This window comes from Oncorhynchus clarkii, chromosome 32, assembly GCF_045791955.1.
Source record: "Oncorhynchus clarkii lewisi isolate Uvic-CL-2024 chromosome 32, UVic_Ocla_1.0, whole genome shotgun sequence".
NCBI lineage: Eukaryota > Metazoa > Chordata > Actinopteri > Salmoniformes > Salmonidae > Oncorhynchus > Oncorhynchus clarkii.
This window is the reverse complement of record NC_092178.1, coordinates 3,701,299-3,728,155: the sequence shown is the minus strand read 5'-3', so window position 1 is coordinate 3,728,155 and position 26,857 is coordinate 3,701,299. Positions and strand designations below refer to the sequence as shown.

The 26,857-nt window shown below is 43.1% G+C and overlaps 1 protein-coding gene across 1 annotated transcript in view; it reads left to right on the top strand.

Moving 5' to 3' along the window:
* The window catches only part of LOC139391626 (CUB and Sushi multiple domains 2), a 772,990-nt gene that overhangs the window by 57,441 nt on the left and 688,692 nt on the right, over positions 1–26,857 (top strand). Inside the window, exon 2 of the mRNA XM_071139005.1 lies at positions 1,940–2,156. Within this exon, the coding sequence (XP_070995106.1) occupies positions 1,940–2,156 (217 nt within the window). The remainder of the gene's footprint in view (positions 1–1,939; positions 2,157–26,857) is intronic.

Genomic DNA, 26,857 nt, shown 5'->3' with positions numbered 1-26,857 from the left:
CTCATGCCTCAGCCAGCTCGTCAGGTTCTCATGCCTCAGCCGGCTCGTCAGGTTCTTATGCCTCAGCCAGCTCGTCAGGCTCCCTTGCCTCAGCTAGCTCATCAGGTTCTCATGCCTCAGCCGGCTCGTCAGGCTCTCATGCCTCAGCCGGCTCGTCAGGCTCTCATGCCTCAGCCAGTTCGCCAGGCTCCCCTGCCTCAGCCAGTTCGCCAGGCTCCCCTGCCTCTCCCAGCTCGTCAGGCTCTCATGCCTCAGCCGGCTTATCAGGCTCCCCTGCTTCCACCGGCTCGTCAGGCTCTCATGCCTCAGCCAGATCGCCAGGCTCCCCTGCCTCAACCGATCTGTTAGGTTCCCGCACCCCAGCTGACTTGACAGGTTCCAGTGCCTCAGTTGGCGTGACAGATTCTCGCACATCAGCAGGGGTGACCGGTCCGCTCCTGATCCCCGGGTTCGTCCCCTTTGACGGCATCTTGCAACATCTGTCAAGCATGGTGGAGGCAATGTGATGGATCTGGGTGTGCTCTAGTGGTGGTAAAGTGGGATATTTGTATAACGTAAATGGGATCTTGAAGAAGGAAGGCTATCACTTCATTTTGCAACACCATGCCATACCCTGTGAACGGCGCTTAATTAATTGGAGCCAATGTCCTCCTACAACAGGGCAATGATCCAAAGCACAGCTCCAAACTATGCAGTAACTATTTAGGGAAGAAGCGGTCAGCTGGTTTTCTGTCTATAAAGGAGTGGTCAGCACAGTCACCAGGTCTCAACCCTATTGAGCAGTTGTGGGAGCAGCTTCACCGTATGGTATGTAAAAAGTCCCCCATCAAGCCAATCCAATTTGTGGGTGGTGCTTCAGGAAGCATGGGGTAAAATCTCTTCACATTACCTCAACAAATTGACAACTAGAATGCCAAAGGTCTGCAAGGCTGTAATTGCAGCAAATGGAAGATTATTTTACGAAAGCAAAATTTGAAGGACACAATTATTATTTAAATTAAAAATCATTATTTATAACCTTGTCAACATCTTGACTATAATTCCTATTCATTTTGCAACTAATTTCATGTACGTTTTCATGGAAAACAAGGTTATTTCTAAGTGACCCAAAAATTGACTGGTAGTGTATGTGTGTGGATACCTGTGTTTGTGCACATGCCTGTGCCTATGCTTGTAATGTAACGAGGCATACTCAAGAAGCACCGCTTATACTCAGTCAGGGATGCAGAAATACCTTGGCTTTCTGCACCACTAATAGAGAGATCAAAGGCATTTCTGCACCACTGACTGAGAAAGCCAAGGTGTTTGTGTATCACAGACCAAGAAAGCCAAGGTGTTTGTGTATCACAGACCAAGAAAGCCAAGGCATTTCTGCACCACTGCCAGACAGCCACAGCATTTCTACATCACTGACAGAGACAGCCACAGCATTTCTGCATCACTGACAGACAGCCACAGCATTTCTGCATCACTGACAGACAGCCACAGCAATTCTGCATCACTGACAGAGACAGCCACAGCATTTCTGCATCACTGACAGAGACAGCCACAGCATTTCTGCATCACTGACAGACAGCCACAGCATTTCTACATCACTGACAGAGACAGCCACAGCATTTCTGCATCACTGACAGACAGCCACAGCATTTCTGCATCACTGACAGACAGCCACAGCATTTCTGCATCTAGTACTAGGTCTCATGAAGGCAGTAGTGATGCACTAGCCATCTGTTTGTTAGCTTCTGTGTGTGAATTTCAATGGTTACATTTCTCCAGCTGTTTACCAAAACAGTAGTGGGGTGTCCACTTTGTTGGTGTTTGAACTTGCAAATATCCCCTTTAATGTTACTTGTTGCTCAGTCTACTTTGCTAACCACATGTTCTCCCTCTCTCCATTCACCCCCCCCCCCCCCCCCCCTTCTCCCTTTCCCCCCAACAGCTCAGAACTGCAGTTATTCTCTCCAGAGCCCCAACGGTACGATAGAGAGCCCTGGCTACCCGTACGGTTACCCCAACTATGCCAACTGTACGTGGGTGATCCTGGCAGCAGAACACAACAGGATACAGCTGGTGTTCCAAGGTTTCGCTCTAGAGGAAGACTTTGACCTGCTGTCTGTCTACGACGGTCCGCCCAGCCCGGGGAACCTTAGGACCAGGTCAGAATTATGAACTTGGATGATTTGCGATAAGATGGTTGGGCTTAATAGGGACATGATTTTTCCTTGGCAAGGTGACAGGATCAGGAAAAACCCTGATGCATTGAGTTGGCACTAGTCTCTGCAATGTGAGTTGATTCAACATATCTCCCAGTGGGATCAGTGAGCAGAATAGGGCACTGGAGATTAGACCTCTGCAGTAACACTAACAGGTCTGTAGTGGACAGTAACACTAACAGGTCTGTAGTGGACAGTAGCACTAACAGGTCTGTAGTGGACAGTAACACTAACAGGTCTGTAGTGGACAGTAACACTAACAGAGGTCTGTAGTGGACGGTAACACTAACAGAGGTCTGTAGTGGACGGTAACACTAACAGAGGTCTGTAGTAACAGTAACACTAACAGAGGTCTGTAGTGGACAGTAACACTAACAGGTCTGTATTGGACAGTAACACTAACAGGTCTGTAGTGAACAGTTCTATACAGTAATGTTTCAGACTTCTAAAGGTGGTCCAGGGTCCATTCTGGGTCAGGTATGTTTGAAAGCTATTGGAAATCCGTTTTTTGGAGTGTCTGTATTAGGGCTGGGGCGGTCATGCAATTTTGTCAGCCGGTGATTGTCCTGCCGGTCTCACGGTAATTGTCCCGTTAATGAACATAAACACATTAATCATCTCCTGGCTTCCACACACAGTCTACAAGCCACCTATGAAGACCTTTTGAAACATCTAGAGTTTAGAAATGGTATACATCTGTGTCATAAAGCCTACAACTTCACAATAAATCCATTATTTATTTTAGACAGGAAGTATGATAGGAAGGAAATGTCTATTTAAGAAGAACAGAATAGTATACTCTGAGTTGTCGTTATGTTAGGTCCTGATCTGGCTGTGACATATGGCTGTGGGATACACTAGATCATATAGCAGAGGTCTGTAGTAACAGTAGTGGATTAGATAGATCATTTAGCAGACAAGATTTGCTTAGAATTCCGTGGAATTATTTCATATAATTTTATAGCATGAAGAATACAAATTTAAAAAGCTGAATAAAATAGAAAGGATCTTTTCTCCAAACGATTTGAGGGAGTGCGCACGATTCTGTGTTGAGCGGGTTAACGAAGATTAATTTAGAGTTATTAATGTAACTTTAGTAGTTCTACAAACGTTGAGTTATATTTTTTATATGTTTAATACATCTTAAGGCTGCATGATTCGACTCGAATGATGATTTGAAAGAAAAGTGTCGTGAAAAGACTGTACAGACTTTATCAGTCTCTCTTTCACAATTGAGAAGCTCTTGATAATACCTAGAATTTCCCGTCTGCATGTATGGCCGTAATGCCCACCTAAAAAAAATCACATGCAATATTTTTGCAGCCAGTGGCCTTGGGCTGAATATAATCATTATAATTCCCGTCTCCCAGCTGCTTGCCGAAGCACCTCTCACTCACATGACGTGACTGCGCGCGTCCTTATCCAATTCTGATGCGCGTGTTGAAGATATTGGAAGAACTCTCCACATTATCTTTTCGTCAGCCAACAAGAAGAAGTGATTAGGCATAACGAACAGCAAAAGCACTAGCCTATGTCAATCTACTATCCCCCATACTACAAAAACGGACCTATTCTATGCGATAAATACATATTACAAATTGTTGTGGGATGCGATAGATCCCAAATTTATACAACTACTAGCATCACAAAAAAAAAACTATTCTAAGCAATGAACTTGACACAGCAGATCAGAACGTTGATCTCATTAAAATGTTCATACACTATTAGGGTTTTCTTCACATTATAAGCGCAGAAAAGCGAACACGGCAGTAGGGTATAAGCGCGAATGTTCGTTCCGTTAGCAGGAAAACACAATTCTCAAAAAATGACCTCAAAATGTGATTATGCTTTTATTATAAAGGTACATTTGTTTTTAATGGAGAAGATGGCCATCCAACAAACTTAAAACTCACAAACTTAAAACTCACAAACTTAAAAACTAACGCGTTAACTATGTATACCAGTTAGGCTCTATACCCCTTTGTAAGGTGGATTCATGTGCTTCATTTTAAGAAGTTATCGGCTAGGCTACCTGAAGTGTTTCACTATCATTTCAAAAAGTTAAACAAAAAAAATGGCACGGGCTGTTTCTTGCTTTATGCTGAGCATCACTCACAAGTGTTATACTGATATTGTCACCCACCAGACTATTCTAGATTTAATCTTGTCTTTACATGTACTAAGTTTTATATGTGTGAAATGTATTTCGATGTAGAATGGACCGTTAACATGCTCCTTAAATATTCTCTCCTTCTACCTCTTGTTGTGGTAGTAACCTAGCATTTGAATGGACTCTACCTCTTGTTGTGGTAGTAACCTAGCATTGGAATGGACTCTACCTCTTGTTGTGGTAGTAACCTAGCATTTGAATGGACTCTACCTCTTGATGTGGTAGTAACCTAGCATTGGAATGGACTCTACCTCTTGTTGTGGTAGTAACCTAGCATTGGAATGGACTCTACCTCTTGTTGTGGTAGTAACCTAGCATTGGAATGGACTCTACCTCTTGTTGTGGTAGTAACCTAGCATTGAAATGGACTCCTAGCATTGGAATGGACTCTACCTCTTGTTGTGGTAGTAACCTAGCATTGAAATGGACTCCTAGCATTGGAATGGACTCTACCTCTTGTTGTGGTAGTAACCTAGCATTGGAATGGACTCCTAGCATTGGAATGGACTCTACCTCTTGTTGTGGTAGTAACCTAGCATTTGAATGGACTCTACCTCTTGTTGTGGTAGTAACCTAGCATTTGAATGGACTCTACCTCTTGATGTGGTAGTAACCTAGCATTGGAATGGACTCTACCTCTTGTTGTGGTAGTAACCTAGCATTGGAATGGACTCTACCTCTTGTTGTGGTAATAACCTAGCATTTGAACGATCTCGTCCTCTTGATGTGGTAGAATCCTATTTAATCATTTGAATGGCCACTTCATTCACATAGCCCTCTGTCATAGCTACTTATCCTCAATGCTGAGCTCTTCAATTGGGTTAGTGTGGCACTACCTCAGAGGATTTTAGAATATGTTATGTAAGCTTTTTTTTTATATAGAGATCTGCCTCATCTTAAGATGTAGCAGTCTTTAGCAAAGCATTTCTAGCCGTCGGCAGGCATGACATTGTTTTTGAATGTCTGGCTGGTCTTTAAATGCACACAGCAGTGCCTCACATGCCTTAGAGCCTCTGTTGTCACCAAGTAAATAGACAGGAGTTGTTTACTTTTTTTCTTGAGCTTTGTTTCTGATCTCCTTCTGTGGTCTGCCAGTCTCTCTTTTTCTCTCTCTCTGTCTCTCTCTTTCTCTGTCTGTCTGTCTGTCTGTCTGTCTGTCTGTCTGTCTGTCTGTCTGTCTGTCTCTCTCTCTTTCTCTCTTTCTCTCTCTTTCTCTCTCTTTCTCTTTCTCTCTCTCTTTCTCTCTCTTTCTCTCTCTTTCTCTCTCTTTCTCTTTCTCTCTCTCTTTCTCTCTCTTTCTCTCTCTTTCTCTCTCTTTCTCTCTCTTTCTCTCTCTTTCTCTCTCTCTTTCTCTCTCTCTTTCTCTCTCTTTCTCTCTCTTTCTCTCTCTTTCTCTCTCTTTCTCTCTCTCTTTCTCTCTTTCTCTCTCTCTTTCTCTCTTTCTCTCTCTCTCGATCTCTCGATCTGGGGCAGGTGATTAGAAAGTTGTTTATTCTATATCTCTCCTGACCCACAGTGATGATGACATCCGGATTCATTTGCCAGGCTATCCTCACCGATTGTGTAGTTAATTAAGGTTGGTCTTCGTTTGTGGTCTTTTACACAGGTTAAGTATTAAGCTAAAGTAAAGCCTCTTTCCTATGTTTGGTAGCATTGAGTCTTTCACTGACCTTCAACCTCACTTTGCCAATAGTTTATGTATGCGTTCTTATTACTATTCACCTCCAGCTGTGTAATCTATCTTATTATTCACCTCCAGCTGGATCATCTTATTATTCACCTCCAGCTGTGTCATCTGTCTTGTTATTCACCTCCAGCTGTGTAATCTATCTTATTATTCACCTCCAGCTGTGTAATCTATCTTATTATTCACCTCCAGCTGTGTAATCTATCTTATTATTCACCTCCAGCTGTGTAATCTATCTTATTTTTCACCTCCAGCTGTGTAATCTATCTTATTATTCACCTCCAGCTGTAAAATCTTATTAATCACCTCCAGCTGTGTCATCTGTCTCATTATTATTATTATAGAAGGGAAGAGGAGAGGAGAGGGGGAATGAGACCGGAGGAGAGGGAAAGGCGAGGATTAGAGGGGTGGATCAGAGGGGAGGAGAGAGTTGGAGCAGGGAGACGAGGGGACATGAGGGGAGGAGGAGAGTGGATGAGGGGAGACAAGGGGAGACTAGGGTGTCAAGTAGTTGTGATTGTTGAACACAAAGCTCCCGTTGAGTGGTGTGTCTGACATATTGTTGTGTGTCGGAGATTTGGCCTCTCTATGCCTTTCAAAGGAGACATTTTGTAAAGCGAGTAGAGAGCTCATGTTTATCAGTCAGTCAGTGCGTGGTGTGCTGCATGCAGAGAACGTATAAGCAGGTCTCTTTCTCTCTTTCTCTCTTTCTCTTTCTCTGTCTCTCTCTCTCTCTTTGATGAACTGCTCTGTCTCCCTCCTTCACAGCAGAACACATATTTAACTGTGTGTCATCTATCTTATTATTCACCTCCAGCAGTGTCATCTGTCTCATTATTCACCTCCAGCTCTGTCATCTGTCTTAATATTCACATCCAGCTGTGTCATCTGTCTCATTATTCACCTCCAGCTGTGTCATCTGTCTCATTATTCACCTCCAGCTGTGTCATCTGTCTCATTATTCACCTCCAGCTGTGTCATCTGTCTCATTATTCACCTCCAGCTGTGTCATCTGTCTCATTATTCACCTCCAGCTGTGTCATCTGTCTCATTATTCACCTCCAGCTGGATAATCTGTCTCATTATTCACCTCCAGCTGGATCATCTGTCTCCAAATTCTCCTCCAGCTGTGTCATCTGTCTCATTATTCACCTCCAGCTGTGTCATCTGTCTAATTATTCACCTCCAGCTGTGTCATCTGTCTCATTATTCAACTCCAGCTGTGTCATCTGTCTCATTATTCACCTCCAGCTGTGTCATCTGTCTCATTATTCACCTCCAGCTGTGTCATCTGTCTCATTATTCACCTCCAGCTGTGTCATCTGTCTTATTATTCACCTCCAGCTGTGTCATCTGTCTAATTATTCACCTTCAGCTGTGTCATCTGTCTTATTATTCACCTCCAGCTGTGTCATCTGTCTCATTATTCACCTCCAGCTGTGTCATCTGTCTCATTATTCACCTCCAGCTGTGTCATCTGTCTCATTATTCACCTCCAGCTGGATAATCTGTCTTATTATTCACCTCCAGCTCTGTCATCTGTCTTATTATTCACCTCCAGCTGTGTCATCTGTCTCATTATTCACCTCCAGCTCTGTCATCTGTCTTAATATTCACATCCAGCTGTGTCATCTGTCTCATTTTTCACCTCCAGCTGTGTCATCTGTCTCATTATTCACCTCCAGCTGTGTCATCTGTCTTATTATTCACCTCCAGCTCTGTCATCTGTCTTATTATTCACCTCCAGCTGTGTCATCTGTCTCATTATTCACCTCCAGCTCTGTCATCTGTCTTAATATTCACATCCAGCTGTGTCATCTGTCTCATTTTTCACCTCCAGCTGTGTCATCTGTCTCATTATTCACCTCCAGCTGTGTCATCTGTCTCATTATTCACCTCCAGCTGTGTCATCTGTCTCATTATTCACCTCCAGCTGTGTCATCTGTCTTATTATTCACCTCCAGCTGTATAATCTTATTATTATTCACCTCCAGCTGTGTCATCTGTCTCATTATTCACCTCCAACTCTGTCATCTGTCTTAATATTCACATCCAGCTGTGTCATCTGTCTCATTATTCACCTCCAGCTGGATAATCTGTCTTATTATTCACCTCCAGCTCTGTCATCTGTCTTATTATTCACCTCCAGCTGTGTCATCTGTCTCATTATTCACCTCCAGCTGTGTCATCTGTCTTATTATTCACCTCCAGCTGTGTCATCTGTCTCATTATTCACCTCCAGCTGTGTCATCTGTCTTATTATTCACCTCCAGCTGTATAATCTTATTATTATTCACCTCCAGCTGTGTCATCTGTCTCATTATTCACCTCCAGCTCTGTCATCTGTCTTAATATTCACATCCAGCTGTGTCATCTGTCTCATTATTCACCTCCAGCTGGATAATCTGTCTTATTATTCACCTCCAGCTCTGTCATCTGTCTTATTATTCACCTCCAGCTGTGTCATCTGTCTCATTATTCACCTCCAGCTCTGTCATCTGTCTTAATATTCACATCCAGCTGTGTCATCTGTCTCATTTTTCACCTCCAGCTGTGTCATCTGTCTCATTATTCACCTCCAGCTGTGTCATCTGTCTTATTATTCACCTTCAGCTGTGTCATCTGTCTCATTATTCACCTCCAGCTGTGTCATCTGTCTCATTATTCACCTCCAGCTGTGTCATCTGTCTCATTATTCACCTCCAGCTGTGTCATCTGTCTCATTATTCACATCCAGCTGTGTCATCTGTCTCATTATTCACCTCCAGCTGTGTCATCTGTCTTATTATTCACCTCCAGCTGTATAATCTTATTATTATTCACCTCCAGCTGTGTCATCTGTCTCATTATTCACCTCCAGCTCTGTCATCTGTCTTAATATTCACATCCAGCTGTGTCATCTGTCTCATTATTCACCTCCAGCTGTGTCATCTGTCTTATTATTCACCTCCAGCTGTATAATCGTATTATTATTCACCTCCAGCTGTGTCATCTGTCTTATTATTCACCTCCAGCTGTGTCATCTGTCTTATTATTCACCTCCAGCTGTATAATCTTATTATTATTCACCTCCAGCTGTGTCAACTGTCTCATTATTCACCTCCAGCTGTGTCATCTGTCTTATTATTCACCTCCAGCTGTATAATCTTATTATTATTCACCTCCAGCTGTGTCATCTCTCTCTAACTTTTCCTCTTTTTCTTTCTCTCTCTCTTTCTCTCTCTATCTTTCTCTCTCTCTTTCTTTCTCTCTCTCTTATTCTCCCCTGCTCCTTTGGTGCCAGGGGCACCCTTGCCTCCTATCTCCCTCCAAACGGAAATGAAAGAGGGATAACAACCTCGGTTAAGGAAAAATTGGAAGAAAATGAAAATGCGAGAGGGAGCAATTTGTGTAGAGGAAGTAGGAGAGGAGAGAGAGGTAGAGAGGTAGAGAGAGACAGAGAGAGAGAGACAGAGAGAGAGAGAGACAGAGAGAGAGAGCGAGACAGAGAGAGAGAGAGAGAGAGAGAGGTAGAGAGGTAGAGAGAGAGAGAGAGAGAGAGAGGTAGAGAGAGAGAGAGAGAGAGAGAGAGAGAGAGAGAGGTAGAGAGAGGTAGAGAGAGAGAGAGGTAGAGAGGTAGAGAGAGGTAGAGAGAGAGAGAGGTAGAGAGAGAGAGAGAGAGAGAGAGAGATGTAGAGAGAGAGAGAGGTAGAGAGAGAGAGAGGTGTAGAGAGAGAGAGCGGTAGAGAGAGAGAGAGAGGTAGAGAGAGGCAGAGAGAGGTAGAGAGAGAGATGTAGAGACAAATTTGACCTCAATAACTACCGTGGAATATGTGTCAACAGTAACATTGGGAGAATCCTCTGCATTATCATTAACAGCAGACTCGTACATTTCCTCAATGAAAACAATGTACTGAGCAAATGTCAAATTAGCTTTTTACCAAATTACCGTACAACAGACCATGTATTCACCCTGCACACCCTAATTGACAACCAAACAAACCAAAACAAAGGCAAAGTCTTCACATGCTTTGTTGATTTCAAAAAAGCCTCCGACTCAATTTGGCATAAGGGTCTGCTATACAAACTGATGGAAAGTGGTGTTGGGGGTAAAACATACGACATTATAAAATCCATGTACACAAACAACAAGTGTGCGGTTAAAATTGGCAAAAAACATGCACATTTCTTCACACAGGGTCGTGGGGTTAGACAGGGATGCAGCTTAAGCCCCACCCTCTTCAACATATATATCAACGAATTGGCGCGGGCACTAGAAAAGTCTGCAGCACCCGGCCTCACCCTACTAGAATCCGAAGTCAAATGTCTGCTGTTTGCTGATGATCTGGTGCTTCTGTCACCAACCAAGGAGGGCCTACAGCAGCACCTAGATCTTATGCACAGATTCCGTCAGACCTGGGCCATGACAGTAAATCTCAGTAAGACCAAAATAATGGTGTTCCAAAAAAGGTCCAGTCACCAGGACCACAAATACAAATTCCATCTAGATACTGTTGCCCTAGAGCACACAAAAAACGATACATACCTTGGCCTAAACATCAGCGCCACAGGTAACTTCCACAAAGCTGTGAACGATCTGAGAGACAAGGCAAGAAGGGCATTCTATGCCATCAAAAGGAACATACATTTCAACATACCAATTAGGATTTGGCTAAAAATACTTGAATCAGTCATAGAGCCCATTGCCCTTTATGGTTGTGAGTCCGCTCACCAACCAAGACTTCACAAAATGGGACAAACACCAAATTGAGACTCTGCACGCAGAATTCTGCAAAAATATCCTCAGTGTACAACGTAGAACACCAAATAATGCATGCAGAGCAGAATTAGGCCGATACCCACTAATTATCAAAATCCAGAAAAGAGCTGTTAAATTCTATAACCACCTAAAAGGAAGCGATTCCCAAACCTTCCACAACTAAGCCATCACCTACAGAGAGATGAACCTGGAAAAGAGTCCCCTAAGCAAGCTGGTCCTGGTCCACCCTACAGAGCCCCAGGACAGCAGCACAATTAGACCCAACCAAATCATGAGAAAACAAAAAGATAATTACTTGACACATTGGAAAGAATTAACAAAAAAACAGAGCAAACTAGAATGCTATTAGGCCCTACACAGAGAGTACACAGCAGCAGAATACCTGACCACTGTGACTGACCCAACATTAAGGAAAGCTTTGACTATGTACAGACTCAGTGAGCATAGCCTTGCTATTGAGAAAGGCCGCCGTAGGCATACATGGCTTTCAAGAAAAGACAGGTTATGTGTTTCACTGCCCACAAAATGAGGTGGAAACTGAGCTGCACTTCCTAACCTCCTGCCCAATGTATGACCATATTAGAGAGACATATTTCCCTCAGATTACACAGATCCACAAAGAATTTGAAAACAAATCAAATTTTGAAAAACTCCCATATCTACTGGGTGAAATTCCACAGTGTGCCATCACAGCAGCAATATTTGTGACCTGTTGCCACGAGAAAAGGGCAACCAGTGAAGAACACACACCATTGTAAATACAACCCATATTTCTGCTTATTTATTTTATATTGTGTCCTTCACCATTTGTACATTGTTAAAACACTGTATATATATATATAATATGACATTTGTAATGTCTTTATTGTTTTGAAACTTCTGTATGTGTAATGTTTACTGTCAATTTTTATTGTTTATTTCACTTTATATATTCACTTTATATATTATCTGCCTCACATTGCTTTGGCAATGTTAACACATGTTTCCCATGCCAATAAAGCCCTTGAATTGAATTGAATTGAGAGAGAGAGAGAGGGGTAGAGAGAGAGAGGTAGAGAGAGAGAGAGGTAGAGAGAGAGAGAGAGAGGTAAAGAGAGAGAGAGGTAGAGAGAGAGAGGTAGAGAGAGAGAGGTAGAGAGAGAGAGGTAGAGAGAGAGGTAGAGAGAGAGAGCGAGAGGTAGAGAGAGAGAGGTAGAGAGAGAGAGATGTAAAGAGACTGAAAGGTTCCATGAGGGGGGAGCAGGGGTGAGGGGAGGAGAAGGGAGAGGGGAGGAGGGGGAAGAGAGTGGAGGAGGGGAGACGAGGGGAGACTAGGTTGTCAAGTAGTTGTGATTGTTGAACACAGATGTAGAGAGAGATGTAGAGATGTAGAGAGAGAGAGAGGTAGAGAGATGTAGAGAGAGAGAGAGAGAGAGAGAGAGAGGTAGAGAGATGTAGAGAGATGTAGAGAGAGAGACAGAGAGAGAGAGGGAGAGAGGTAGAGAGAGAGAGGTAGAGAGAGGTAGAGAGAGAGAGAGGTAGAGAGAGGTAGAGAGAGAGAGGTAGAGAGAGAGAGAGAGAGATAGAGAGAGAGGCAGAGAGAGTGAGAGAGAGGTCGAGAGAGAGAGAGAGTGAGAGAGAGGTAGAGAGAGAGAGAGAGTGAGAGAGAGGTAGAGAGAGAGAGGCAGAGAGAGGCAGAGAGGTAGAGAGAGGCAGAGAGGTAGAGAGAGAGAGAGAGGCCGAGAGAGAGAGAGAGGTAGAGAGAGAGAGGGAGGGGTAGAGAGAGAGAGAGAGTGAGAGAGAGAGAGACAGAGTCAGAGAGAGAGAGGTAGAGAGAGAGGCAGAGAGAGAGGTAGAGAGAGGTATATAGAGAGACACAGAGAGAGAGAGAGAGAGAGGTAGAGAGAGGTAGAGAGAGAGACAGCGAGAGGTAGAGAGAGAGAGAGCGAGAGGTAGAGAGAGAGAGGTAGAGAGAGAGAGATGTAAAGAGACTGAAAGGTTCCATGAGGGGGGAGAAGGGGTGAGGGGAGGAGAAGGGAGAGGGGAGGAGGGGGAAGAGAGTGGAGGAGGGGAGACGAGGGGAGACTAGGGTGTCAAGTAGTTGTGATTGTTGAACACAAAGCTCCCGTTGAGTGGTGTGTCTGTGTCATATTGTTGTGTGTGTCATATTTGGCCTCTCTGTGCCTTTCAAAGGAGACATTTTGTAAAGTGAGCAGAGAGCTCATGTTTATCAGTCAGTCAGTCAGCGCGTGATGTGCTGCGTGCAGAGAACGTATAAGCAGGCCTCTCTCTTTCTGTCTCCCTGTCTCTCTCTGTGTCTATGCCTCTCTCTGTCTCTCTGTCTCTCTGTCTCTCTCTGTGTCTGTGTCTCTGTCCCTCTTTGTCTCTCTGTCTGTCTCCGTCTCTCTCTCTCTCTCTCTCTCTGTCTCTCTCTCTGTCTGTCTGTTTCTCTGTCTCTCTGTCTGTCTGTCTCTCTGTCCCTCTGTCCCTCTGTCTCTCTCTCTGTGTCTCTCTGTCTCTCTGTCTCTGTGTCTGAGTCTCTGTGTCTCTGTGTCTCTCTCTTTGTCTCAGTCTCTCTCTCTCTCTCTGTCTCTCTGTCTCTCTGTCTCTGTGTCTGAGTCTCTGTCCCTCTGTCCCTCTGTCTCTCTCTCTCTGTCTCTCTGTCTCTCTGTCTCTCTCTCTCTGTCTCTCTCTCTGTCTGTCTCTCTGTCTGTCTGTTTCTCTGTCTCTCTGTCTGTCTGTCTCTCTGTCCCTCTGTCCCTCTGTCCCTCTGTCTCTCTCTCTCTGTCTCTCTGTCTCTCTGTCTCTGTGTCTGAGTCTCTGTCCCTCTGTCTCTCTCTCTTTGATGAGCTTCTCTCTCTGGACCAACTGGATCAGGGCCTTCTCTTTGCTCAGCTCTTGGCATTGCAGGGCTTGGTAACGATATGAGAGGGGGCTACTGTATTGTAGATGTTTTCAAAACTTAATTGCTCTTTATTGAGTTTTTATTATTAGTGGATATTGGCCTAATTCTGCCCTTTATGCACTGCTTGTAGTTTTCCTCTGGACATATAGGAGAATCTTACAGAACTCTGCATGCAGGGTTTCAATGGGGTGTTTGTCCCATTGGGTGAAATCCTGTTTTGCAAGTGGACCCCACACCCACAAGTGGACCCCAAACCCACAAGTGGACCCCAAACCCACAAGTGGACCCCACACCTCGCTGAAATAAAGTGCAATTGGTTCAATGAAACATTCAATTAATTTTAGCCAAATTTTAATAGGTATTTCAATTAGATATTTGTTTTAATGGCGTATAATGCCCTGCGTATTTTCTCTCTCAGTTCATCCACTGCCTCATTACGGCGTCCAGTTGAGCTTATTTTAAACATAAATAATTGTAGTGTGTGCTGCAATCTAAATATTTTGTACCAATTGACAACTTTGATCTAATTCCCTGAGATCTGGATCTTCTCTAGAAAACCATTATATTAGTATTTTTGTGGTTTACTGTCTGGCAGGACTGCTCTAGCAGGGCCAGGGCCCAGGTCTGGCAGTACTGCTCTAGCAGGTCCAGGGCCCAGGTCTGGCAGGACTGCTCTAGCAGGTCCAGGTCCCAGGTCTGGCAGGACTGCTCTAGCAGGGCCAGACTCTGCTGTAGGCCATGTGCTGTGGATGACAGCAGGCACAGGTCATCTGTGAAGAGAAGGCATTTAACCTCTGAATTGTGGAGACTAACACCAAGGGCTGAGGATTTTTCTAGAAGAGTGGCCAATTCGTTGACGTAATTATTGAAGAGTGCAGGGCTCAGATTTCAACCCTGGCGAAGGCCCCGGCCGGGGTAAAATAATTATGTTATTTTCTTGCCAATTTTGATGCTGCAAGTATTGCCAGTATTGATTTAATTATGTCATATGCTTTACATCCTACACCACTTTCAATAACTGTGTAGAACAGTCCCGTATCAAATGCTATTTGGAAGTCGATCAACTTTAACTCAGGTTTTACTTCTTATGGGCGGGTGGGACGGTAGCGTCCCAATTGGCCAATATCCGGTGAAATTGCGGAGCGCAAAATTCAAACTACAGAATTATTAATACAGTGCCTTGCGAAAGTATTCGGCCCCCTTGAACTTTGCGACCTTTTGCCACATTTCAGGCTTCAAACATAAAGATATAAAACTGTATTTTTTTGTGAAGAATCAACAACAAGTGGGACACAATCATGAAGTGGAACGACATTTATTAGATATTTCAAACTTTTTTAACAAATCAAAAACTGAAAAATTGGGCGTGCAAAATTATTCAGCCCCTTTACTTTCAGTGCAGCAAACTCTCTCCAGAAGTTCAGTGAGGATCTCTGAATGATCCAATGTTGACCTAAATGACTAATGATGATAAATACAATCCACCTGTGTGTAATCAAGTCTCCGTATAAATGCACCTGCACTGTGATAGTCTCAGAGGTCCGTTAAAAGTGCAGAGAGCATCATGAAGAACAAGAAACACACCAGGCAGGTCCGAGATACTGTTGTGAATAAGTTTAAAGCCGGATTTGGATACAAAAAGATTTCCCAAGCTTTAAACATCCCAAGGAGCACTGTGCAAGCGATAATATTGAAATGGAAGGAGTATCAGACCACTGAAAATCTACCAAGACCTGGCCGTCCCTCTAAACTTTCAGCTCATACAAGGAGAAGACTGATCAGAGATACAGCCAAGAGGCCCATGATCACTCTGGATGAACTGCAGAGATCTACAGCTGAGGTGGGAGACTCTGTCCATAGGACAACAATCAGTCGTATATTGCACAAATCTGGCCTTTATGGAAGAGTGGCAAGAAGAAAGCCATTTCTTAAAGATATCCATAAAAAGTTTCGTTTAAAGTTTGCCACAAGCCACCTGGGAGACACACCAAACATGTGGAAGAAGGTGCTCTGGTCAGATGAAACCAAAATGGAACTTTTTGGCAACAATGCAAAACGTTATGTTTGGCGTAAAAGCAACACAGCTGAACACACCATCCCCACTGTCAAACATGGTGGTGGCAGCATCATGGTTTGGGCCTGCTTTTCTTCAGCAGGGACAGTGAAGATGGTTAAAATTGATGGGAAGATGGATGGAGCCAAATACAGGACCATTCTGGAAGAAAACCTGATGGAGTCTGCAAAAGGCCTGAGACTGGGACGGAGATTTGTCTTCTAACAAGACAATGATCCAAAACATAAAGCAAAATCTACAATGGAATGGTTCAAAAATAAACATATCCAGGTGTTAGAATGCCCAAGTCAAAGTCCAGACCTTAATCCAATCGAGAATCTGTGGAAAGAACTGAAAACTGCTGTTCACAAATGCTCTCCATCCAACCTCACTGAGCTCGAGCTGTTTTGCAAGGAGGAATGGGAAAAAAATTCAGTCTCTCGATGTGCAAAACTGATAGAGACATACCCCAAGCGACTTACAGCTGTAATCGCAGCAAAAGGTGGTGCTACAAAGTATTAACTTAAGGGGGCTGAATAATTTTGCACGCCCAATTTTTCAGTTTTTGATTTGTTAAAGAAGTTTGAAATATCCAATAAATGTCGTTCCACTTCATGATTGTGTCCCACTTGTTGTTGATTCTTCACAAAAAAATACAGTTTTATATCTTTATGTTTGAAGCCTGAAATGTGGCAAAAGGTCGCAAAGTTCAAGGGGGCCGAATACTTTCGCAAGGCACTGTATTTAACTTTCATAAAATCACAAGTGTAAAACATCAAAATAAAGCTTAACTTCTTGTTAATCCAGCCACTGTGTCAGATTTCAAAAATGCTTTACAGCGAAAACACCATGCAATTATCTGAGGACTGCGCCCCGCAAACAAAAGCATGAAAAACATATTTCAACAAGGCAGGTGCACCACGGAAGTCAGAAATAGCAATATGATAAATGCCTTACCTTTGATCTTCTTCTGTTGACACTCCAAAAGGTCCCAGCTACATCACAAATGGTCCTTTTGTTCAATAATGTCCTTCTTTATATCCATAAAAACTCAGTTTAGCTGGCGCGCTTCAGTCAATAATCCACCCAGTTTCCCTCCATCAAAATGCATACAAAATGAATCCCAAATGTTACTAATAACCTTGTCCAAACAAGTCAATCAACGTTTATAATCAAACCTTAGGTACCCTAATATGTAAATAAACGATACAAATTAAGACCGAGAATCGTTATTGTCTTTACAGGAGAAAAATATCAAAGAACACGCTTGGATACACTACATCCAAAATGGGAGCCAAAACTACAATTTCTGGCAAATTTTTCCAAAAAACAGCATGAAACTCTTTCTAAAGACTGTTGACATCTAGTGGAAGCCCTAGGAACTGCAATCTGGGAGGATTTGGCCTTAATAAAAGTGATAGCTATTGATAACAGTGGTACGCTGAATTTTTTGGGGGGGTGATGGTTTGTCCTTGGGGTTTCGCCTGCCATATCAGTTCTGTTATACTCACAGACATTATTTCAACAGTTTTAGAAACTATAGAGTGTTTTCTATCCAAATCTACTATCTAAATATATGCATATCCTAGCCTCTATGCCTGAGTGACAGGCAGTTTATTTTGGGCAAGGTTTTCATCCAGACGTGAAAATACTGCCCCCTAACCAAGAGAGGTTAATGAAATAGTTTTAATATAACAATTTACATTTTGTGAATTTTGGGCATCTCATTTAAAAAATATATATTCATATTTGAGGCTCTGAAGTTTCTTATTGAGCTCCTGGTCAGTAACTGGGGAGTCCAATGGATTTTGATTGTCCTTTATAGCTTTTTCTAATCCAATCAACTTCTCATGAATTTGACATTATTCTGTGTTTGCGCCAATTTGAACGGTGTTGCAGAGTGTTTTAAAATGTCACCATTTTGTAACGCTAATTCTTCTTGTTTAGATTTTTTCTTTCTTTTTTTTCCCAAAATGTTCCAGAAGTTGTTTGTGTTTATGGACTCCTCAATTAGTGTCAGCTGCTTGCTGTTGTACTGTGCTTGTTTGGTGCTGAGTGTTACGTTTATAGAGTTTTAAAGCCTCACAGTTATTAATTAAGGTGTAATTCACCATTATTTGGTTTTGCCTTCGTGTTCTAAGATTTTTCCGTATAATTTTTATAATAATCTTTTAATTATTTTTTTTTTTTTTTATACATTTCAGTTGTGTTCATTTGCAGTTTGCCTGAATATTAAGTTGATGTGTTTTATTGATGCCTTCTGTACTGTGAGTGGATGTGCTATCCAGAAAATGATCCAAGAGTGGTTGGATTTCTTGGTTAGTGGTTGCTTCCTGGTATTCTTCTGTGCTGTGTTGGGCCCATCTGTTTACATTTCTGATGTTGTACAGCTTACTGAGCTGTGACTGTGTGGTTGTTTCCGTGTCTGTTCTTTTTGAGGAGCAACGTAATGTGTCTATGATCAGACAGAGGTGTTAGTGGCTTGACAGTGAATGAGCTGAGAGAGAAAGGGTCAATGTCTGTGATCATATAGTCTACTGTACCGTGGCCAAGAGGTGAGCAGTAGGTGAATCTCCCCAAAGAGTCCCCCTGTAACCTACCATTGACAAAGTACAGACCCAGGTTTCAACAGAGCTGTAACAGATCCCTTCCGGTTTGTTTTTTGGTGGTGCTGTCACTGTTGTTTCTATGGGGCAGATTAAGACAATTAGAGACACTATGGCCTGTAATAAAGCTGTCCCCTCGTGTGGTCTGTCACTGCTGTTTCTATGGGGGAGATGAAGACAGTTAGAAACAGTATGGCCTGTAATAAAGCTGTCCCCTTGTGTCGTCGTTACATCAGGTAGTGTTCCTGTGCGCGCATCAGTGTCCCCACAGATGAGCACATTTCCTTGGGCACATCTCTTCCTCAAGGGGAGGGAAGAAGGGAAGAAGGGGAGGGAGGGAAGAAGAGGGGGGGGGGGGGGGGGGTAAATAGTGCGCAAAGGAATACAGTAAATATTTTTATGTTTTATTTTCAATTTTAACCAAATTTGATATTTACCAGTTTTGAGGGGATGAATTAGATTTTGTAGTTGGGAGTGGTACCAAATGATCAATCCTCCAGAGTCTCTGTTTCTGTGACGGCACAGTGACCTCTCTGTAGCCTGTGGCACAGTGACCTCTCTGTAGCCTGTGGCACAGTGACCTCTCTGTAGCCTGTGGCACAGTGACCTCTCTGTAGCCTGTGGCACAGTGACCTCTCTGTAGCCTGTAGCACAGTGACCTCTCTGTAGCCTGTGGCACAGTGACCTCTCTGTAGCCTGTGGCACAGTGATATCTCTGTAGCCTGTGGCACAGTGACCTCTCTGTAGCCTCTGGCACAGTGACCGCTCTGTAGCCTGTGGCACAGTGACCTCTCTGTAGCCTGTGGCACAGTGACCTCTCTGTAGCCTGTGGCACAGTGATCTCTCTGTAGCCTCTGGCACAGTGACCTCTCTGTAGCCTGTGGCACAGTGACCTCTCTGTAGCCTGTGGCACAGTGACCTCTCTGTAGCCTGTGGCACAGTGATCTCTCTGTAGCCTCTGGCACAGTGACCGCTCTGTAGCCTGTGGCACAGTGATCTCTCTGTAGCCTGTGGCACAGTGATCTCTCTGTAGCCTGTGGCACAGTGATCTCTCTGTAGCCTCTGGCACAGTGACCGCTCTGTAGCCTGTGGGATATTGAGTGACCTCAGCCTTACACCATGTCTCCTGCAGAATAATGACGTCAACATCTTCACGATTTTGTATTTTCCTCCGGTGCTAAACTCTTCGATCCAAAGGTTTAATGTTCCACATGGTAACTGATAGTGATTTAATGTTGTGCAAAAATAAAATATAGCACAGTCAGCAATACAGTAACTACTAACTATTAAACTTTTAGTACAATTGCAATGTGTGTGTGTGTGTGTGTGTGTGTGTGTGTGTGTGTGTGTGTGTGTGTGTGTGTGTGTGTGTGTAGTGCAGATGTATTGGAGGAGCTGTTTAATCTCACTCAATAGTAAACAGTTCTCCTGTCCTCTGCGTAGCTGCGCTGGTCCTGCTCTTGGGCCCTGTGGAGTGGAGGTGGGCCAGGTCTGCGCCCCGGGGCTGCCTCTCTGGTCTGGTAGAGGTGATGGTCTGGTTCAGGGTAGTAGGCTTTCTCATGGTGGTCTTTACCTCCTCCAGAGCTGTGGTAAGACTCTCTCCTCATGGTGGTCTTTACCTCCTCCAGAGCTGTGGTAAGACTCTCTCCTCATGGTGGTCTTTACCTCCTCCAGAGCTGTGGTAAGGCTCTCTCCTCATGGTGGTCTTTACCTCCGGAGCTGTGGTAAGGCTCTCTCCTCATGGTGGTCTTTACCTCCTCCGGAGCTGTGGTAAGACTCTCTCCTCATGGTGGTCTTTACCTCCTCTAGAGCTGTGGTAAGGCTCTCTCCTCATGGTGGTCTTTACCTCCTCCAGAGCTGTGGTAAGACTCTCTCCTCATGGTGGTCTTTACCTCCTCTAGAGCTGTGGTAAGACTCTCTCCTCATGGTGGTCTTTACCTCCTCCAGAGCTGTGGTAAGACTCTCTCCTCACGGTGGTCTTTACCTCCTCCGGAGCTGTGGTAAGACTCTCTCCTCATGGTGGTCTTTACCTCCTCTAGAGCTGTGGTAAGACTCTCTCCTCATGGTGGTCTTTACCTCCTCTAGAGCTGTGGTAAGACTCTCTCCTCATGGTGGTCTTTACCTCCTCCAGAGCTGTGGTAAGACTCTCTCCTCATGGTGGTCTTTACCTCCTCCAGAGCTGTGGTAAGACTCTCTCCTCATGGTGGTCTTTACCTCCTCCAGAGCTGTGGTAAGACTCTCCTCATGGTGGTCTTTACCTCCTCCAGAGCTGTGGTAAGGCTCTCTCCTCATGGTGGTCTTTACCTCCTCCGGAGCTGTGGTAAGACTCTCTCTCAGCTCCTGGACAGAGTTGTTCAGCTGGGTCCTGCGCTGGTTGATCTGGTCCTGAAAGATGCTCTGTGTCTGGGCTGGAGGGGGTGCAGCTGGGGGCTGCTCCTTCAGCTCAGTAACCCATACCTCTAACAGAGACAGATTGTCTCTCAGCAGGCTGGAGGTGGTGTAGCTGGGGGGTGGGGGGGCTGCTCCTTCAGCTCAGTAACCCATACCTCTAACAGAGACAGATTGTCTCTCAGCAGGCTGGAGGTGGTGTAGCTGGGGGGTGGGGGGGCTGCTCCTTCAGCTTAGTAACCCATACCTCTAACAGAGCCAGCCTGTCTCTCAGCAGTCTGGAGGTGGTGTAGCTGGGGGGGCTGCTCCTTCAGCTCAGTAACCCATACCTCTAACAGAGCCAGCCTGTCTCTCAGCAGTCTGGAGGTGGTGTAGCTGGGGGGTGGGGGGGCTGCTCCTTCAGCTCAGTAACCCATACCTCTAACAGAGCCAGCTTGTCTCTCAGCAGGCTGATGGCTGTGGGGTCTTGTCTCTAGTGGTTCTACGCAGGCATGGTTAAAGGATAGACCTGTTGTGTGGTTCCGGGCTCCTGCTGTTGGGGTACCTGAGGGTTGGGGTACCTGAGGTGAGGAGAGAGTTCTGGTCCTTGTCCTTTTTTTGGTTTCCGCTATCTTGCTTAGAAGTCCTGCACCAAGTCCTGCACCAAGTCCTGCACCAAAGAGTTTTGTTCAGCCTCACTGCCCTGGACCATGACAGTGCCGTTCTGGTGTACCTCCAGTAACCTGTTTTTCCTGGTCCTTGTCCTCAAAAACATGTGGTTTTGCTTATACCTTTCGTTGCATTCAGAAGGATTTGATTTATTTGTGGCTCTTTGGAAAATATTTCCGCCATCTTTGTGCATATTAGCATACAGTCTATATTATTCACTTCCTGTGGAAGTCTGAACTCAAATCACTTAGCTAGATGACTAACTCTAAATATGGTATTGTTGGCCAGATAGACATGTAGTGAGAGGGAGTGACTGCTGCCGACAGCCAAAGAGGAAGAGACTGAATCTATCATAGCAGGAATCAACATTATGAACAGGCTAATTCTGTTGACCAAATAATGGCTCTGGAACAATCTACAGGAACATTGTGTAACAAAATCCCATGAAATGACACGTTAGCAAAATGCTTCGGAGGAAGAGGAAGGCTATGTTGGTATCGGTAATCTTCGGTTAATTGCCCCTGCTCTAGTGTGTGTGTGTGTGTGTGTGTGTGTTTCTGTGTAATGTCAGTCATTAGGTCTATATGTTGATTTTAGGGGGTTATGGCGGGAACCCTGGGTAACCGTAGGCATGACGATATGTCTTATACATCAATCGCTCACTTCAGCAACTTTGGATAATTATGTGAGGGAGTGTGTGCACATATTGGTGTTTCACTCACACACACGCACACACACACAAGAGAACACACACACACACACTAGCACACACACACACACTAGCACACACACTAGCACACACACACACTAGCACACACACACACTAGCACACACACACACACACACACACTAGCACGCACACACACACACACACACACACACACACACACACACACACACACACACACACACACACACACACACACACACACACACACACACACACACACACACACACACACACACACACTAGCACACACACACACACACACACACACACACTAGCACGCACACACACACACACACACACACACACACACACACACACACACACACACACACACACACACACACACACACACACACACTACCACACACACTAGCACACACACACACACACACACACTAGCACACACACACACACACACACACACACACACACACACACACTAGCACACACACACACACACACACGCACTAGCGCACACACACACTACCACACACACTAGCACACACACACACACACACACACACACACACACACTAGCACACACCCACACACACACACACACACACTAGCACACACCCACACACACACACACACTAGCACACACACACACACACACACACACACACACACTAGCACACACACACACACACACACACACACACTAGCACACACACACACACACACACACACACACACTAGCACACACACACACACACACACACACTTGATGAAAACCAAAGAATCATTCTGCCTCCAGTCTCAGTGTGGCCTGAACTGATGAGTGGCAATCTCACCATTAACAATCAACACTCAGGGACCCATAAATACTAAGTGTGTGTGTGTGTGTCTGTGTGTCAGTCTGTGTGTCAGTCAGTGTGTCTGTCAGTGTGTCTGTCAGTGTGTGAGTGTAACCCGATGTTTATAGTGTCTGCATTGAGACCATCAGAGTTTTTACAGGTGATATATTAATCTACTATTATTATTAGTATTAGTAGACATGGGACTATATCTCTCATATAGTCTGTAATCTACTAGATGTATTAATCTGTAATCTACTAGATGTATTAGTCTGTAATCTACTAGATGTATTAATCTGTAATCTACTAGATGTATTAATCTGTAATCTACTAGATGTATTAATCTGTAATCTACTAGATGTATTAGTCTGTAATCTACTAGATGTATTAATCTGTAATCTACTAGATGTATTAATCTGTAATCTACTAGATGTATTAATCTGTAATCTACTAGATGTATTAATCTGTAATCTACTAGATGTATTAATCTGTAATCTACTAGATGTATTAATCTGTAATCTACTAGATGTATTAATCTGTAATCTACTAGATGTATTAGTCTGTAATCTACTAGATGTATTAATCTGTAATCTACTAGATGTATTAATCTGTAATCTACTAGATGTATTAATCTGTAATCTACTAGATGTATTAATCTGTAATCTAATAGATGTATTAATCTGTAATCTACTAGATGTATTAATCTGTAATCTACTAGATGTATTAATCTGTAATCTACTAGATGTATTAATCTGTAATCTACTAGATGTATTAATCTGTAATCTACTAGATGTATTAATCTGTAATCTACTAGATGTATTAATCTGTAATCTACTAGATGTATTAGTCTGTAATCTACTAGATGTATTAATCTGTAATCTACTAGATGTATTAATCTGTAATCTACTAGATGTATTAATCTGTAATCTACTAGATGTATTAATCTGTAATCTACTAGATGTATTAATCTGTAATCTACTAGATGTATTAATCTGTAATCTACTAGATTTATTAATCTGTAATCTACTAGATGTATTAATCTGTAATCTACTAGATGTATTAATCTGTAATCTACTAGATGTATTAGTCTGTAATCTACTAGATGTATTAATCTGTAATCTACTAGATGTATTAATCTGTAATCTACTAGATGTATTAATCTGTAATCTACTAGATGTATTAATCTGTAATCTACTAGATGTATTAGTCTGTAATCTACTAGATGTATTAATCTGTAATCTACTAGATGTATTAATCTGTAATCTACTAGATGTATTAATATGTAATCTACTAGATGTATTAGTCTGTAATCTACTAGATGTATTAATCTGTAATCTACTAGATGTATTAATCTGTAATCTACTAGATGTATTAATCTGTAATCTACTAGATGTATTAATCTGTAATCTACTAGATGTATTAATCTGTAATCTACTAGATGTATCAATCTGTAATCTACTAGATGTATTAATCTGTAATCTACTAGATGTATTAGTCTGTAATCTACTAGATGTATTAATCTGTAATCTACTAGATGTATTGCTCTGTAATCTACTAGATGTATTAGTCTGTAATCTACTAGATGTATTCATCTGTAATCTACTAGATGTATTAGTCTGTAATCTACTAGATGTATTAATCTGTAATCTACTAGATGTATTGCTCTATGCCACTCTATCAGAATGTTACTATATGTCTCTCTGCCATTTGTGATCTACAAGGAATTAGTCAATAGTTCATTTGTATGGCATAGTGGTTAGGGTGTCGGATTTGTAACCAAAAGGTTGCAAGATTGAATCCCCGAGCTGACAAGGTAAATATTTGCTCTTGAACAAGGCAGTTAACCCACTGTTACCCTGAACAAGGCAGTTAACCCACTTTTCCCCTGAACAAGACAGTTAACCCACTGTTCCCCTGAACAAGGCAGTTAACCCACTGTTCCCCTGAACAAGGCAGTTAACCCACTGTTCCCCTGAACAAGGCAGTTAACCCACTGTTCCCCTGAACAAGGCAGTTAACCCACTGTTCCTAGACCAGTTAACCCACTGTTCCCCTGTAGGCTGTCATTGCAAATAATAATTACTTCTTAACTGACTTCTCTAGTTAAATAAAGTTTAAATAAAATGTAAAATTCTAAAAATGTGTTTATATTTTTTCAGGAGGATCTATTTTCCTCCAATCAATGTTCCGGTGGGATGATCAATGTCTACAAAGTATAACTATTGATTATATAAGTTATTTTTAGCCACCTAGCTAACTGTTGTTGTTCTGTTTAGGCTATGTGTCCTTTTCAAGATCGACTTTGGTTATAATGGCTCTAGGACATTTTCATAAATCCATAACCACATAATTAAAATGTAAAAATCAACCGTCAGAAAACATTACATAGATTAGAAGGGGGAATGTTGAAAGGTACTATATACTATTATACTTTTATTACTGATACTATTATAGCTGGTAGCATAAATTACCAGATATAATATGACTCGCGAGCACTGGTGTGTGTGTGTGTGTGTGTGTGTGTGTGTGTATGTGTGTGTCTGACTTTCTCTCTTTTTTCCCCCCTGGGAATCACTGAGAGCGGAATAAAACACTGATTAATTGGGAGAACTATGATAGAGGTTCGAGGAGAACACACACACACACCCACACACACACACACATACACACACACACACACACACACACACACACACACACACACACACACACACACACACACACACACAAACACATACTGTAGATACACACACAGAGACATAAAAACACACACACACACACACACACACACACACACACACACACACACACACACACACACACAGAGACATAAAAACACACACACACAGAGACATAAAAACACACACACGCACCTTCGGAAAGTTTTCAGACCCCTTAACTCCTTTTAATTCAAATTTTACCTTTATTTAACCAGGCAAGTCAGTTAAGAACAAATTCTTATTTTCAATGACGGCCTAGGAACAGTGGGTTAACTGCCTGTTCAGGGGCAGAACGACAGATTAGTACCTTGTCAGCTCGGGGGTTTGAACTTGCAACCTTGCAATGTTCTTTGCAAATATATAAAAAATTAAAAAACAGAGATACATTATTTACAGAAGTATTCAGACCGTATGCTAAAAATTTAGCTCAGGTGCATCCTATTTCCATTGATCATCCTTGAGATGTTTCTACAACTTGATTAGAGTCCATATGTGGTAAATTCAATTGATTGGACATGATTTGGAAAGGCACACACCTGTCTATATAAGGTCCCACAGTTGACACTGCAACCCAGTCTTGGTTGCACTGTCAACTGTGCTTCATGTCTGGAGGAAACCTGGCACCATCACTACGGTGAAGCATGGTGGTGGCAGCGTCATGTCTAGAGAGCTGGCTAGCTATAGATGAAGCTGTACTATGACAGTAGAGAGCTGGCTAGCTATAGATATAGCTGTACTATGACAGTAGAGAGCTGGCTAGCTATAGATATAGCTGTAATGTGACAGTAGAGAGCTGGCTAGCTATAGATATAGCTGTAATGTGACAGTAGAGAGCTGTCTAGCTATAGATATAGCTGTAATGTGACAGTAGAGAGCTGGCTAGCTATAGATATAGCTGTAATGTGACAGTAGAGAGCTGGCTAGCTATAGATATAGCTGTACTATGACAGTAGAGAGCTGGCTAGCTATAGATATAGCTGTACTATGACAGTAGAGAGCTGGCTAGCTATAGATATAGCTGTACTATGACAGTAGAGAGCTGGCTAGCTATAGATATAGCTGTACTATGACAGTAGAGAGCTGGCTAGCTATAGATATAGCTGTACTATGACAGTAGAGAGCTGGCTAGCTATAGATATAGCTGTAATGTGACAGTAGAGAGCTGGCTAGCTATAGATATAGCTGTACTATGACAGTAGAGA